The 16,096-nt window shown below is 46.8% G+C and overlaps 5 protein-coding genes across 5 annotated transcripts; 3 read left to right on the forward strand and 2 right to left on the reverse strand.

Moving 5' to 3' along the window:
• Positions 1–1,854: 1,854 nt before the first annotated feature.
• On the forward strand, positions 1,855–3,204 carry SERLADRAFT_457222 (uncharacterized protein; the record flags this gene model as incomplete). The annotated part of the gene is made up of 8 exons (XM_007313632.1): positions 1,855–2,088; positions 2,147–2,202; positions 2,259–2,284; positions 2,342–2,407; positions 2,461–2,581; positions 2,632–2,841; positions 2,893–2,933; positions 2,997–3,204. 8 exons carry the CDS (start codon positions 1,969–1,971, stop codon positions 3,122–3,124), a joined length of 768 nt encoding a protein of 255 aa, XP_007313694.1.
• Positions 3,205–3,357: 153 nt separating this feature from the next.
• On the forward strand, positions 3,358–6,292 carry SERLADRAFT_457228 (uncharacterized protein; the record flags this gene model as incomplete). The annotated part of the gene is made up of 12 exons (XM_007313633.1): positions 3,358–3,591; positions 3,660–3,864; positions 3,934–3,959; positions 4,019–4,117; positions 4,166–4,277; positions 4,335–4,480; positions 4,537–4,676; positions 4,729–4,806; positions 4,864–5,084; positions 5,141–5,315; positions 5,377–5,496; positions 5,552–6,292. 12 exons carry the CDS (start codon positions 3,454–3,456, stop codon positions 6,006–6,008), a joined length of 1,917 nt encoding a protein of 638 aa, XP_007313695.1.
• A 729-nt stretch (positions 6,293–7,021) lies between these two features.
• Positions 7,022–9,156, reverse strand: SERLADRAFT_457229 (uncharacterized protein; the record flags this gene model as incomplete). The annotated part of the gene is made up of 5 exons (XM_007313634.1): positions 7,022–7,077; positions 7,263–8,376; positions 8,438–8,902; positions 8,958–9,102; positions 9,128–9,156. The coding sequence occupies 3 exons, from the start codon at positions 9,037–9,039 to the stop codon at positions 7,751–7,753; spliced, it is 1,173 nt and encodes a 390-aa protein (XP_007313696.1).
• Positions 9,157–9,224: 68 nt separating this feature from the next.
• Positions 9,225–11,928, forward strand: SERLADRAFT_457235 (uncharacterized protein; the record flags this gene model as incomplete). Its single annotated transcript, XM_007313635.1, is given in 5 exon segments — positions 9,225–9,399; positions 9,465–9,785; positions 9,841–10,003; positions 10,059–10,919; positions 10,939–11,928. 4 exon segments carry the CDS (start codon positions 9,268–9,270, stop codon positions 10,556–10,558), a joined length of 1,116 nt encoding a protein of 371 aa, XP_007313697.1.
• Positions 11,929–13,521: 1,593 nt separating this feature from the next.
• SERLADRAFT_457241 (uncharacterized protein) lies at positions 13,522–15,732 on the reverse strand (the record flags this gene model as incomplete). The annotated part of the gene is made up of 6 exons (XM_007313636.1): positions 13,522–13,856; positions 13,923–14,347; positions 14,398–15,132; positions 15,201–15,279; positions 15,349–15,435; positions 15,496–15,732. 6 exons carry the CDS (start codon positions 15,672–15,674, stop codon positions 13,715–13,717), a joined length of 1,647 nt encoding a protein of 548 aa, XP_007313698.1.
• Positions 15,733–16,096: the final 364 nt, after the last annotated feature.

Genomic DNA, 16,096 nt, shown 5'->3' on the forward strand with positions numbered 1-16,096 from the left:
GGAGCAAAGCCGGTTCGAACCCGAAATTCGTGAGCCTGCTGATTAGGTCGTGTCGAAGGTAACCAACGAAATGAGTGACTTTTGTGCCTTTGCATTGCCGAGGAGCCTGTTGTCGTAGAAGGGGGGTGATGTTGACTTTCGGGATCTGCTTGGCGACTGTTAGGTTGGCTATCCCGTGTATACGAGACTGGTGATCTAGGTCCTAAAGAACAAACGTAGAAAGGAAAAGGGGGGGAGATGGGAGGAGGAGAATAGGAGGGATATAAAAAAAAGAATATGAAAGAACATATGGATCCATGATGAGCGTCCTTGAGTCGATCGAGGAAGAAGTCGAATAAAGAAGAATAGATACGGTGAGGTACAGCTCAACTCCCAAGGTATCCCAAGACAACTGCATAATGCTGCGCCCTCCACCTCGGGAGGAACGAAAGCACCGTATATGATAGGTGGGGGATGTGATGATGCGAACAACGTACTTAGTGTCGACGACCACTCAGAGTCATAATGAAACTTGCGTTCTTCGCGAGCTAAACCCGACGGAATTTCGTCTTCCTGTCGCAATCGACGTTCACGGGAATTTTGGGGCCGATCTCCAGATTGAAGTTCGCGAGGAGATATCCAGGCACGGTCCGAAAAACGCTGCGGGGATGCAGCTCGAGGTGCGTCTCGCTGGAAATTTCTTGTCGCAATACGATCACCAGTAAAAGCTGGAGGAGATACTGGGCGGCGAGACTGTGGCGCACGACTGTCTTCTCGGTAACGAGGTGCAGGAGATACCGTTTTGTCAGGGTAAACTCTAGACAGTACTTGAGGTTCATCTAAATGCGAAAATGCTTGAGCATTGGACTTGTCATCACGGCGGGATGGTGCATCTGCTGGACGATAATGCCGGTCCTCGTAAGATAGAGAAGAGGACAAAACTTGACCTTCGGCCTCAGGACGACCTAAACGAGGTGCACGGTCAGAGGTCTTGGTTATAGAACCTTTGTCTAGATTGTCGTTGACAAGAGCGCGTTGATCTAAGGGTTCCGACCGACCCTTGTCCTTGGCAGGTTGTGGTCGAATTGAACTTGTAGGGCGCGTCCACGTTGACTCATTGGTACGAGCATTGTAATAATAGACGCCACGGCCATTTCTAGGATATTTCGTTTCCCAGCCTGGTGGAAGAGGATCTCCCGAGTCGTGAGAGGTAGACTTTGTTAGATTACCGCTCAATTTTCTTTCTCGCTCCGGACGACTAGCCATAGCTGTAGCTTCAATGATTGAGGGGTGAGAAGGATGGACGAACGGAACATTAGAGACAACAGGCTTAGGAGGAAGCGCATGGGTGAGCTTTCCAAAGGATTGTGTGCGCCCGAGCGGAGAAGACTGCTGGAAAGTGTTCCCATTGTCGGGAGACTGCTTTCGTGCAAAACCTGAATTTTCACGCTCGGGGCCACGGCTCCTGGCTCGCGCATTCCGCTGTCTGCCATCCTGCATTTGCTCCATATGAGAAGGAGACCTTGGGGGCGTTTGGTCGCCCTGAAAAACGTCCTGTGGATTCTTAGCCTGGTAAGCATAGAACTCGTCGTCCTCGTCGCCCCCAAGCGACACTGCATCTTCTGCGTCTTCTGCATCTGCACCTACATACTCGCCATCTCCAAAGCCTTTCTCGTCCTCCTCGTTTCCCCAGTCGAGAACCTCTGTGTCTTCCATCCTGATAATACCAAAGAGATTATAGCAATAGGAAGAAGTCTTTCGACAGAGGCGACGCGGAAAGAGATTTGGTAATGCGTAGCGCTGGATGGAATATAAGACTCCGCTTCAATATGACAAACTCAGAACACATCGGTGGCGCGGCACATTTCGGAGACCACACCTGGCGGGACGTGCTACACAACGTTTGCTGCAATTCACTTACACCGGGTCTATCTTTCCAAACTGTCTTATTCTTCCACTCTTTCGCTTCGCCCGCAAACTCGTGCTGATATGGCGATTCTTCCTATGACCTCGCCAGCTTATCCCAGCCATAATTTACCAGGGACGTCTATGTCAGTATCGAGTAGAGTGCCTGTTATATTTCGACGTTTGCATAGATTCCAGCAAATGGTCTGAACGCACTTGTTGGTCTTTTGCACTGGGTTTGGCTAAGTTTACTTGCACCTAGGACTTTGAACTGGCTTTCTGGCAACTATCATATCTGTGTCTAGCCCCGAAGAGAGTGTGAGCTCATCCCCGACGTCCATACGCCTCATCTTTGTCAATTGATATTACGACAGTTATCGCAACGTGTATTATCACAAACGTGAAGCTCCATGCTACACATACCTGCATTTTTTTTTGCTAAGCTTTCGTCCTCTAGAAACGAAAAACACCTGGGCAAGGGATGACCCTGCGATTCTCATCCTTCTGTTCGCCTGCCTTTTTGGTGCGTCCCAGTCTGTGCACTGTTTCGGATTTGTATTAAGTTCCAAAATGCAGTCTCCGCCGTTGCCTGGTCAGTCGTATACAGGAGCTCACCGCCCGAAGCAATAAAGCTGGCCTTGGTGATGATAATACGAGATTACCTTTTTGTTGGTGCAATTGTCGCCACGATAATATGGTAAGGTAATAGTGTATTCATTGTGATGGTGTTCATGACTGATTTTTCAGGCTGTTTTCTAATCGTGTTTTACTTTCGCCCTCTTCTCATACGGCTACTGCGGATTCTGGTGTCGAGTGGGCCTATGCATTTGATGTCCACACGAATGCTTTTTTCCCTCTTTATCTTACACTCTATCTCGCACAGCTATTTCTGCTGCCTGTCGTCCTGAAGGATAACTGGGTCTGCCTTTGGGTGGGCAACACTCTATATCTAGCCGGGCAAGTTTTGATTATTGTGCTCTGGATCGCCAACTAATATATCCCTGGCAGCTTTGGCCAGTATATTTATGGGATATATCTGGGATTGAATGGTAAAATTACATTTACTTGAGGAAGTTTAACCACCCCCATGTTAATTACTGCTCCTTTGACAGCTCTGCCGTTTCTCATCCGAACTGAGATTTTACTGGCGCCTCTTCTCCCGCTTTTCACAAGTTATATAGTGTCGCTATTGGGATTTAATGTTGCGAAGCATGTATTACACGCATATTTTGGGTCGTGATTAATCAGTCGTGCTTTCATATGTACCTTTTGTATCATACGTCCCGTGCGGTGGCTTCTTCCCCAACATGCTTTACGACAACGTAAGATGGGGGGCAGATATTTAGGCAGGTTACTTCACTGACATCAACGATATCGATAATATGCACGGCTAATATAGCCAGCCCTGCACTGTCTTATTGACAAGGCATGCTGTGTATTCAAGAGTCAGTGTCACGGTGGCGTTGGAACCCCGCCACCCACCTATACTGCATCCACCACTAAAGATCTGAGCGCCCTTCTGTTCATCTTCAGCAACAATCGTTATCCCCCCGTAGATTCCCAGTGATCATGCACATCGCCCAAGCCCATGTCGACAAGGCTATAGAACAAATTCAGCATAAGGGGCCTGCGCCAGATATTGATTTCACCCAACACGTCCTCGAAGACGGCAACACGATCAGCACACAAGAACGAGTCGTTAAAGATGTACGCCACGCTTCATATCTCTTTTATGTCGTGCAGGAGGTTGTTAAAGCTCGTATGATCAATTACAGGTCCAGGCACCAGCTATGGGTATACCAACAGAGGCGCAATTCTTTTCACGGCAGGATCCAAACAAACCTGATATAGCCTTTCTAAAAAATCACTTTTATCGCGAAGGTCGTCTTAGCGAGGAGCAGGCGATATGGATTATAGATAGGGGAACAGAGCTACTCCGTGCTGAGCCTAATGTCCTTCAGGTCGATGCCCCAATCACAGGTAAGGGCTCATTACCACAGACAAGGATCATGTTCACATCAGTTTTTCTCAATTATGTTCATATTATAGTTTGCGGAGATATCCACGGCCAATATGTGAATTTCTCGCACTCGTACCTTTCAATCCACGTCGTTGATACCTTTGACTCTCCCAGTATGACCTGATGAAACTTTTTGAAGTCGGTGGGAGTCCTGCCGATACACGTTATCTCTTCCTCGGAGACTATGTTGATCGAGGATATTTCAGCATCGAAGTATGGAATCCCTCGGATCTAAAATACTTTCGCTAACTGTTCTCGTAGTGTGTGCTTTATCTCTGGTCCCTCAAAATATGGTACCCTGACACCCTTTTCCTTCTCCGCGGTAATCACGAGTGCAGACACTTGACCGACTACTTCACATTTAAACTAGAATGTGAATTTCATTTCTGTTATCAACGGATCTTTCGGGTTTCAGCTAACTTTATATTAGGCAAACACAAGTACTCGGAGCGCATCTATGACGCATGCATGGATTCTTTCTGTGCATTGCCTCTCGCTGCCATCATGAACAAACAATTTCTTTGCATACATGGCGGTTTGTCCCCTGAGCTCAATACTCTAGATGACATTCGCGCGGTACGCTTCTTCTGTTTTCTTCAGTGTCATCATCAGTGTTAACATCGATTTGGTAGATTGATCGGTTCCGTGAACCGCCTACGCATGGTTTAATGTGTGATATTCTATGGGCTGACCCTATTGAACCTTTCGGACAAGAGACTAACAATGAAAATTTTGTGCATAATCACGTCAGAGGATGCTCATACTTCTTCACGTAAGTAATATACCTATATCTTGCTGCCCCTTGATACTCAAAGTCGAGATAGCTATCAAGCTGCATGTCAGTTTCTCGAGCGGAACAACCTACTTTCTATCATTCGTGCGCATGAAGCACAAGATGCTGGGTGCGCTTGCCATTCAAACTTACCCAATCTGATTGCTCATGATGATCACATCACTAGCTATCGCATGTATCGGAAGACAAAAACAACAGGTTTCCCTTCCGTTATGACTATCTTCTCTGCTCCGAATTACCTTGACGTGTACAACAACAAGGCTGCAGTTTTGAAGTATGAGAGTAACGTGATGAACATCCGTCAATTCAATTGCACACCCCACCCGTACTGGCTCCCCAATTTCATGGATGTCTTTACTTGGAGTTTACCTTTCGTAGGGGAGAAAAGTCAGTGGCAAATTTCCATGATATCACTTTGGCAAACTTGACAAACTTTGTTTTAGTTACCGATATGTTGGTCGCTGTATTGAATACATGTACCAAAGAAGAACTTGAAGAGTCTGAAGAAGAGGTTGTTTCTCCCGTTTCTCAACCAGAGGACACTATCGAGCGACGAAAGGTCATCAAGAACAAGATCCTCGCGGTGGGCCGCATGGCCAGAGTGTTTGCTTTACTCCGGTTTGTTTCCATCCATCTGTAAATATTATATAACTTTACTGAACTAATAACTCGCTTATAGTGAAGAGTCTGAGAAGGTCTCAGAGCTTAAGAGTGTATCTGGCTCAAGCAAATTACCTTATGGAACCCTTGCCCTGGGCTCTGAGGGCATCAAAGATGCCATCTCTGGATTTGAGGATGCGTATGTGATGTCGTCTGTAGCTCCTGTTGATCTACCACTGACTAAATCTTTACAGACGGAAGTCAGATATCGAAAACGAACGGCTGCCTCCCGATCTCTTCGACGCGGAAGAAGCTAAGGCCTACCTTGCACAGGCCCAGTCTCAAGACTCTATCCCCGGTACGCCTTCAGATGGTAACGACCCTCCTCTTTCTCCTGCAGGTCTCTCTGCGAGTATCGAATCAGCTTTGGCGAGTGGGGGAATTTCATCTTCGACGTCAGGCAGTGTTTCGCCTCTCACGCCGTCGTCACCCATGTCGCCGACATCACCGCCACGTACGCCATTCAAGCCTAGACACGGACGACAGGCCAGTCTCGGCACGACGATGACAAGCCCGAGTACCAGGAGAAGGAGTCTGGAAAGTACAATATCGATGATTCAGGAAGCCCTTGATGGAAAGGACTCGGAAGCGCATAACTATGCGACCAACGGAGGAGGCTACAACGGGAACGGTGCAGGCTCGCAAAGCTGAGCTTGCATAAACTGGTGACTTGCAGGGGAGAGTGATGATGTGTTTTATTCTTAGTGTTTTTGTCTGTCTTCTCGAGTCTCGCGATTTGTACTGTCCTCACTATTTCTATATTCTTCGCTCAGTGGCAAGGTTGCGCTGGGAACGCTTGGAATAATCTTGTCACCAAGAGCTGTTCAAATATTTCGCAAATAACGAAAAAGAACTTTATATCCAAGTTTTTATATCTTTAACGAGTTTGATTTCAGAGGGTAGTGTTTGCATTCATTACATAGGATTATTAAACGACTCGTTCGCCAAAACAAGTGTATAAATTGATATGAACGTCTACCAAATTACAGTGTACAAGGAAGGTATCGTTACACGAACCGCATAAGATTTAAAGACATCTGTAAAAAGAAGAGTATAAGTAACCATTATCGAAAATAATACCAGAATAACCCTCAGTGAACATGATGTATCCTTCATAAAGGTCGGACATATGCTTGTAAATTGTTATAAAAGCATCATAGGGAAATGGAAACAATGATCATGGTGGATGAAATGCAGACTCACCGGGACTACATAAAAAAAACCCGATCATACTGCAAAAAAAAACAAGTACGATTTAAGAACTGGAGTAACTGACGATGTTGCCCATGGCAACAAACCTATCAAGGTAAACCTAAAAGTGATAAATGTATGTGAGCGTCCCATATTGGTTGGCTGGAATAGTGAAACAAAGCAAAAGAAGCTCAGTTGGTGATGCATGTTGCGAGTATGGATCATTGATAAACGTCACCGACTCGAAATATGGAAAGATATCATCATAGCAAAATGGAATATAGCAAGAAAAGAAAAGGGCACAACAGAAACTTACTAGTGACACATCCCAAACCACCGACCATATTCATAATCATTGAGTAATACTTAAAGAGGAGACGAGGTGCTTATAAGGGAGTTTTACAAACTCCGTTAAAGGCGGAGCCTTAACTCAGCTGTACAGTTGGGCAAATGATATAAAATCCGAAAAAACTGTGGTAGAATTGAGTGTCATGGGCTACTCACTCCTGAGCGGCATGTAATACTAATGGTGAGTTTCTCTTATTCAGGATATGGCCAGTGATATGCCCTTGTTCTGTGATGAATACACTATTCAGTTCTGCTTCCGAAAGAGAGAGTAATCTCCTTGTGGAAACCTTTTTACCAAAACTCTCATTCTGATTCTTTTTCACACTTACCTTTCCAATCTTCAACAACTAATGCAGTCTTTCACAGTGAATTTTTTGTGCTTCGTCGGTTGTCTATGTGATGGTAAGCCTTTTCCCAATCCATTCCACCCTTCGAGACGAAAACAAGTTCATCCATTCGTTGAATTACTCGTCTATTGCTTGGTGGCTGCGACCACTCTTGTTTTACAAGGGCATACATGTACATCCCGTCTTGGGGTGCACTTGTGGGTTGTACTGCTATGGTGTGGCGTGGAACAAGAAAACACTGGCTTTTCTGACCTCATCTGCCCTGGCTTGTAGAAAAAAATTTATGCTGACTTCAATTGCATAGGTACCCAATTGATCCTTTTTTTTGTGTTATATATGGGCCTCACGTCCTACTTGAATGTGTATAATACAGTACTTGGTTCTAAATTCAATTTCGTTGTCAACTTTTGAAATCATAATTGTATTCAATGCATTCTAGGCAGAGCTCGAGGATGGTATAAGAAGAAATACGTAGTGAGGATGGTGATTTGATATCATGGGAAATATTCACTGCAAGTTCACGAGCAACTCTCGTTTTGTATTCTCTTCTGAGTCAATGAAAAGCCAGTTCAAAACTGCAGCAAGCCTGATACCACCCTGGATAAGCAGCTTCTCTACAATCCACTCTTCTCTGATGACACCAGCATATTTGGGAGTGTCAAGCTCGAGATACTGGATCTTCTTTCTCCATGAAGCAGATTCATCGAATTGGTTAGTGTCGTCGATCGAGAGCGCATGGCTATAAGGAGGCTCGTCCAGTTCCTTGGGGAATGCAATCTCGCAATTTAACGCATGGATAGGTTTAGCCCAATAGTAAGGGCACAACACTTCATCATCCGTACCCAATCCTCCATCCTTTGATTGTTGGCCAATAAATAAGGATACGACTTGCTGCCACATCGACTGTGTAACGGGTGTAGCGGCATCAGTAGACGGACATGTGAGCCATGACTGCAGCTCATCATGGTATTTGCCTAGTACACCCTCCCATATGAGACGACGGACGTATGGGTCATAGATTGTACCGCGGAGATGACGTTCCACGTTATTCAAAGGAAGGGGACGCGTATAATTGCTAGGTATAGTTCGGAGGCGCTGCGCAATGAGGAGACCATCCCAGACGGAATGAAGATCTGCGCGTGACAAACGGCAATCATGAGTATTATCTTAGGAGATGAAGATAAGAGCCCTTACTGGTCACTCGACCGTCGAATGTAACCTTGTCGCCATTTCCACCGCGATCTCTCCCTGTTAGGTGCAAAGGCATGTGCATGTCCCCCAGGAAATGTATAAGGAATTTGAGCGCTTCCTGTGCCCCTGCATTGTCAGACGCAGTAGTAACACCGGCCCTGCGTAGGTCCACCCAATCTTCCAGGACACCAGTGACGTTTCTAATACCGTTGAGTACATTGATATCATTCTTGCCCTCCCAACCACGTTCTCCGGGGAACGCACAAGTTTCGCTAGGATAGTCGTCTACAGCACCAATGTAGTGCAAAGGTGCCGTCCATCTGAATTGTGGAAGATATCGGATCTTGTCAGCCCATGCAGCTACGGGTGCGAGATGACATGTGCCGTTGTAGTTCAGGATATAGCAGAGTGTGGGTAATACGGAGGGGTGAAGGTGTATTTGAGCTATTGTCGCCACTATTTCGTGTCCTAGATAGTAAGATAAGTTAGGACGCGAGGACAATTTGAAGCAAATGGTACGGACCTGCTGCTCCCCAAGCCAGCACTTGCGGCACGACGGTGGAGCCCAAGGCCAATGTCAATATGGAGGAAAACGAGACTCGCATGGTATGGAGATGGATATCCAATTACTGAAGTCTTGCTTCAAATAGAGGGGAGAGCGGTATAACTATATAGGCTAAAGAGAACCACGAGATCTGAGCTTTACTTATGAGTCCGTTGTCAAAGGACGAGGGGAGAGACAGCCATTTCACGTACAAAGGCCGGTGCCGTATTGACACAGCCACCAACCGGGTGCCATCTCTTTATCGCATTTCTCCATATCATGAACCGCTATGTTCAAATTTAATTTCGACGTTGATGAGGAAACCAACAATGAAGCACAACAAGCCAGCGAAAATACGAAAAGTATCTCAGAAAACTGTGTTGACGAGGAGCCTTTCACTGAGATAGAGCTTTCCACCCTTGTTCGTGCCTTCTTTATTATTCAAAGTGATAAATCTGAGAAACCGTTGTTCTGCATCAAGTTCAGCTAGACACTCTCCCTTCCCTCATCTCTTATTCTCCGCTTCACATACCACTCTCATCGGATCGATGTTTGACACTCGCACGTCGCGATTTCTTCGATGCCCGATTTCAGCTGATATCTGAAGATGTCGGTGGTGCGAGTGGGACATCCGACAGTCATAAGCGTTCGGCTCTGCACTTCTTAGATGCACCGTCGGATCTTGTGCCATTTGTTTATGAAGGCGGATTGAAGACTTGGGAATGTAGTTTGGACTTGGTCAGCTACTTGGAAGATTACAAAGTAGGATTGAGTGATAATAACTTCACGGGAAACCGTGTACTGGAGGTATGCATTTATAAATTCATTGAAAGGTCTCTATCATCAAATAATAGAACTCCAGATCGGCTGCGGAACTGCGGTCCCGTCTTTGTTCATTCTGCACGAAATATTCTCATCAAATCCCTCGCCCAACGCCCCTAAAAAAGATACTCATATACACCTCCAAGACTATAATAGCTCTGTCCTTGAACTAGTCACATTACCGAATATCTTTCTGATATGGTGTACGTTTTAGCTTTCTCTACCTCGTACTGTACTTTTGACTGATTTTGCACATAGACATGTCGCCTGCTGGCAGTGTCTACCGCGCACCTGAATTGGACCCGGAAAGCCCTTCAGAAGTCAGCATCACCCCTGAGCTCATCACATCATTTCAGGAGTCCCTTCGAACATATGCGGTGCACCTGCGATTCTTCTCTGGTTCATGGAAGTCATTCGATCTACTTCAGTCAGCTGGAAAGTACAACATCGTCCTCACTTCCGAAACGGTGTATCGAACGGAAAACCTCCCGAGTTTAGTACGACTCATGCATGGCGCCTGCAGATATCCCTTTCGAGATGCGTCAGCGTCAGCCGATGATAGTTCTGAATACATTTGCCTGGTAGCAGCAAAGGTAGTATATTTCGGAGTGGGAGGTGGCATCGCAGAGTTTATGCGAGCTGTAGAAGATACACCAATGGATAAGGTTGGTGGGGGAAAGGGAGGTGGTACTGTGGAAACAGTATGGGAGAAGAGAACAGGAATAGCGAGGAAAATAATGCGTGTTCGTTGGGACTGAATGTCTTGTTCACGGAAAAATGTTGCGGTAACTGAAGGTATATTGGTTGAAGTCTATCAAACCATGGTAAATCTGAAGCTTGTACCCTGTGCGAGGGCGCTAACGCCAGCTAGAAAGCAAGGACCACCTTCTAACGTCAGGGAAATGTTTTACAGAAATTGTCAAAGTTGTAACGTGGCTCAACCTTAAGCCTGTTCAAGCTGAGAATCTCAGTTAAATAATGTGATACAAAAGGATATCAGATCTGGTATACATTGGACTTGTAGAAGTTATGCGGGGGAATATGCAGGTGGCGGGTCATTGGCAGGATCTGTCCCAGCAACGCTGGGCCCAGTATGTTGTCTTTCCCTATATGCGGGTATCGCTGAGGCTGATCGAGGCGGTGGGTGTACGGGCGGTGAGCTAGAAGGGGCGATCACCGCTGCGCTGTTCTGTGTATGCTCCTCTGCTCTCGAAGATAGCATCGTACTAACTGGACGCTGTTGGGGAGAAGTCGGGAGATGATGCTGGCTAGATGTCGACAGCGACGATCGATGCGAAGCTACGACTACTGGTACAGGCATCAGCGGTGCTATGGAGGCAGACTGCGAAACTTGCGATTCTGGCCTCATTTGCCACAGTCGGGCGTCATGATATGGTCGTTCTGGTTGGCGTAGATACAGAGGAGGCGGGTAATTCGACTCATTTGATGGAGCCGGAGCCCTTGTAGGTCCCATGCGCTCCTCTAGCATCTGTCTGCGAAACTGCATGAATATTGGTGAGCGGATTCGGCCGAACCGCTGTGCACGTCTGTGTGGTGGGATTCTGCCAGTCGACAGGACTGGCTGACGAGGGTAGCGTCGGCCTCGGACGATTCGAATCATGCAGAAGAAAAATATAAGGCAGAAAACAGTCACAGCTGCCAAAGATTGGCATGACCTCAGGAAAAGGTTTCAAGCGATATTGAAGAGAACAAGACGCACCCACTGCAATAGCCAGTGTCTTTATTTTGCTCGAGTTTTGGTTATAACATTGGGAGGGTCTGGATCATACGTATATATGGGGATGGGGATGAAATAAATGTTTGGGAAATTAGCTAGTCAAAGATGGGAGTCGACTACTCACTCCAGGGAATCGCAACTTGATCCATCTACGCCAGCAACGAAGGACAATAGCAAGAAGCTGCTGAAGACAACGTTCACAAAGCACGTGCGATAAACATAACGGAGAGTGTTCATCGGCAACATCTACACCAGAGACTAAGGCGTTGAGAGCAAGTGATAAGGTAACTCAGTCTGAAGCGCTAAAGTTTGCCTTATGGAGGGTGTCTTGAGTGCTAGTATCCTTCAGGTACATACCCACCGTCCAAGCTTAAGGCGTGAAGCCCGTGTCATTTTTGTGCTGTGTACAAGGGCCTTCGAAATAGAGTAATTATAACACAGTAGTACCGTGGCGTGTGTCTCAGCTAGGCAGCGAGTGCATGTGGAAAAGTCGCGGTCCGGTGACATTGAGCTATATAGTATTAAGTACAGCCAATATTATAATTAATGCGAAGGGCATCTGTCGCAATGCGCCGCATAAGCGAATTGTAAAGGAGATATTGTGTACGATTCTTCCTCTATCACTGCTCTACTAGGATAGCTGTGAGGTTTTGGTTTGATGTCGAGTTGTCGAGAGATTCCGATGATGGCCATAACACCAATGGACCGGAAGTGTCAATGAGCTTCAGGGAGCAAAATACAATGCCAAGATGCACTGAGCTGTACGCCGAGTATAATTAGCACAAAACATGTTACTCGACCCATCGAACTCACGTTCACCATGGACATGCAGGCCTCGCCGTTTCAAAGCAATGTCTTCGGAACAAAACCACATAGCCCAGGACCACGAGCACTAGTATCAAACTCAGCCTCTCAGGGGCAAGGTCACAACCGAGGGTCGCTGATAACATTCTCTATGGGGAGGAGGGTTGCCGAACTATTTTGTCCAAAGCCTACTGCGCCGAATAATACACATATTTCAGGCTTTTACACCCTCCGCTTATCGCAAATATAAAGCATCGTGGTAAGTATTGCCAGTCTGACCTGGGAATCCGAAGAAAAGCGGAAGGAGAGTGAGTCTGACGAGGGAGAAGAGCGAGATTAGGGGCCCATGCCATTGGATTATGCTAACGGGTTGTCAAGTTCAAGATGTGTAATGTTTCTGTATAATGAGCGCTTGGGATCTGGATCTTCGTTCATATCCAACGTGTCTTGGAGAGACATACAGACAAAAGACGTGACATCCGGGTCGCGTTTTGTAACGTAGCCCAGCATCTTAGATTGACTACACCCGTGCAAACACAGGATGACCTGGTGAGTTGTGCCTGCTTGACATAGGGTCGGAGAAGATTTTTAACGTATCGAAAAGGGGAGTTGGCTGGCTGGCTTGCACAATATGACATTGTTGACACAGAGGGGGGCCAAACGCGGCCGCTGCTTTCGTCAACGCGCCAGAGGCGTTTCTGACGACCAGTTATGTATATAAATGGTTCCACCCTGATATAAGTGGAATATACATCAGTTTACAGTTTAGGTTGGATAATATAGGCCTCACCATAGCTATTGTCCAGCTATCACAGTGGATTGTGGTGGAGCACCGTAATAGGGCATGCTGGGGCGAGTTGGAAGAACCATTTTTTATGAGAGTTCTATAGCACTCACTTATCACAGATATAAAATCAATTAAATCAATTAAAAAAAAAAAAAGAGAAGCCTCAACCAACAATGAGATCGCAAGCAACATGAAAGAGGATACTAGTTCGTCCCCCAGCATAATCATCACTTAACGGAACCAAAAAGTGGACAAATCCGGACTCGAACCGGAGACCCCCCGCAGCCTAGCCAAATGCTAAGCGGATGTGATAACCAGCTACACCATATGCCCGATAGATGGAGGAGCACTGCCACCACCTAGATCAAGATCACAAAGAAATCTTGCACCTCAGGACTACTGTAGGCTTGCCTGTATAAGTTTATGATTCGTGTGGTATAAAAGGACTCGTCGGGACATAATCATCAGAGATAGTAACAGAAACAAATATTTGAGGAAGGCATAACAGCAAAAAATCGATTCAAAAAGAGGATAGTACTCATTTCGTATACGGGTGAAGAGGAAAACTGTCCACTGGTGTCCATATTATGAGTCTGCCTCTACGGCGGAGCCTTTCAAACATAATACTGATTCTTCCGCCAATTCTTCTGCTATAGCTTTGAGACCCTCCTCTGTAAGAATGGGTACACCGGAGCTGATATCATTCTCAAAGTAGCGGGGTATAAATCTACATCACACCCATCAGCAATCAGCCTGATAGCCTACAGCATTAGCACAAGGGGAAAAAGCTCACTGTGCTCCCTTCCTCTTCCTCTCGGCAGCTTCATCGCGTTGTTTCTGTTCAATTGCAAGCTTGTGCTTCGTCGCTTCACCGTATTCTTTATTTAACAGTCGAGTCGTTACACTGTCCCACAGCTTGCGACTCTCGTTAGAGAGCTGTTTCTCCAATGGTCGGACCTCCTTCGGTACCATTTGGATGGTCGAGAGATCCACAAGCGTTGCGTACTCGGAGTCTACAGGAGACGTTACATCTACTTCGGATGTCGACGTCGCCGTGCGCCGCCAGCGGACGCGATTGCGCCAACATCCATCAAAGACGGCAAGGATACGAGACTGCGGGACATGTTTAGCCTTGGTCCATCCCTCGTGTAGCGTCTCGTTCTCGTCATAGGTGTGGATTACACCTTCTATCAAGAAGTGAGCCCGTCCCAACCAGGACTAGCGATAGTGATTAGCAAGATCGTCCTAGATGATATCTAATGGCGCACCTCTTCCTTATATTCGATAATAGCTCTCAGACTCGGCCCACCCTTATTACCGGTGCAAGTAATGATCGTAGAATCCCCCACTGTGATATAAAAGCTACCCCTCAAGATACCATTCACGGAAGCGACGGGGTGAGTGATATGATATGTCTCGCCTTCCCCAGCTCCTCCAGTAATCCTTACATATATTCCCTTGTTGAAGGATCCCGGTGCTACACGAAGTGTCGTCCCAGATACTTTGGCTGAAATCTGGTCGATCCCCATCATCTCCACCGACCGCGATGGGCAGGAGCCATAGTAGGCAGACACAGGAGGGTGATGAGAAACCTGTTCTGTGAGATAGACCACTCGGATGTGAGCTGCTTCGGCACCACGTGCGCCGGAACCTGCACTAGCACGATCACCAAGGCTAAGGTTGGACATGTGTCCTTCTAGCGTTGGATCTGACATCTGCTGCGGTGAGGTAGCTGCAGTAGATGGACTCTGCTTGCCCTTGGAAACGAGGCTGAGACCGCTACGCGTGCTCTTAGAACTCCTGCCGCTGCGGACGCTCTTGACACTTGCAGTTTCTGACGGCATGGTGTTGGTAGATTTAGCAACGGAAACGTTACTGGTAGAGTGGATACGCATAATAGGTGGTTGGGATGGGTCAGAGGAGTATTGCACTGGTGGAATATCCCAATGGGAACGGAAGTGCTCGCCCAATACCGAATTGTACGGTTTACAGACCTTGCCATGCTATGAAGAAACAGGTATCAGACGACATGGAATAACCCTTGGGACGAAAACCTTTTAATAATACTGACGACAAACTTAAGATCCTTCGTAAAAGTAAATCGAACCACAGCGAGCATCCGTTCAAACGCATCATCGGAGTCGTTGATTCTGTGAAAGAATGAAGGACGCTACGGTCAGCATTCCCAAGATATCTGTGCGCTAAGCATGGTACTCAACGCAGCAAAGAGGTCGGGCCTATCCAAATAATGCCAATACTCTAAGTTAGGTAACGGCTCAAGTAATGAAGCAGGTAGAGAAAGGCGCCTAAGACACATGTATGGTATACGTCAGTCATGGGATAAAGAAGAAGCAGTAAAGACGAACATTGCAGCGATATCCTTTACCCCCAAAGACTTTTTGAGGAGCTGCATAATCATCTTGAGCTTCCCGCCCTCGCCCTCCTCAGCATCACCTGTATCTGGTACTGAAATCGGGGGACCAGGTGCATCCTCATCGAGAGCGATGTCGTCAGGAATGGGAGACTCGTTGGCACGCTCAGCCATATATAATGCGCAGGCGAAGAAAAATTAAGGATGAGGTTTATGTAGGAATAGAGCAGGTGGAGCCGTTAGACAGACGCACAGGACTAGAAGTAGTTCTGTGGAGAAAGGACTGGCATAAGGAGTGCCCAGTCTGACAGCCACAGGCCTTGTATGTAAGTCTTGGGAGAAACACACGTGGGTCCTTGGCAAGGCGAAGAAGAAAAAGAAACAAAAAGTGGACAAATCCGGACTCGAACCGGAGACCCCCCGCAGCCTAGCCAAATGCTAAGCGGATGTGATAACCAGCTACACCATATGCCCCATAATAAACTGTCGCACATTCACAGTCCAGATCCGCGTGATCCCGGACTCGGTTCCCAAAATGCCCACGCCTAGCCTCTGATCGCAGCGAATCATTCTTGTCAGGTTGCTTTTAAAGTATA

The sequence above is a fragment of the Serpula lacrymans genome (genome assembly GCF_000218685.1).
Source record: "Serpula lacrymans var. lacrymans S7.9 unplaced genomic scaffold SERLAscaffold_2, whole genome shotgun sequence".
Taxonomy (NCBI): domain Eukaryota; kingdom Fungi; phylum Basidiomycota; class Agaricomycetes; order Boletales; family Serpulaceae; genus Serpula; species Serpula lacrymans.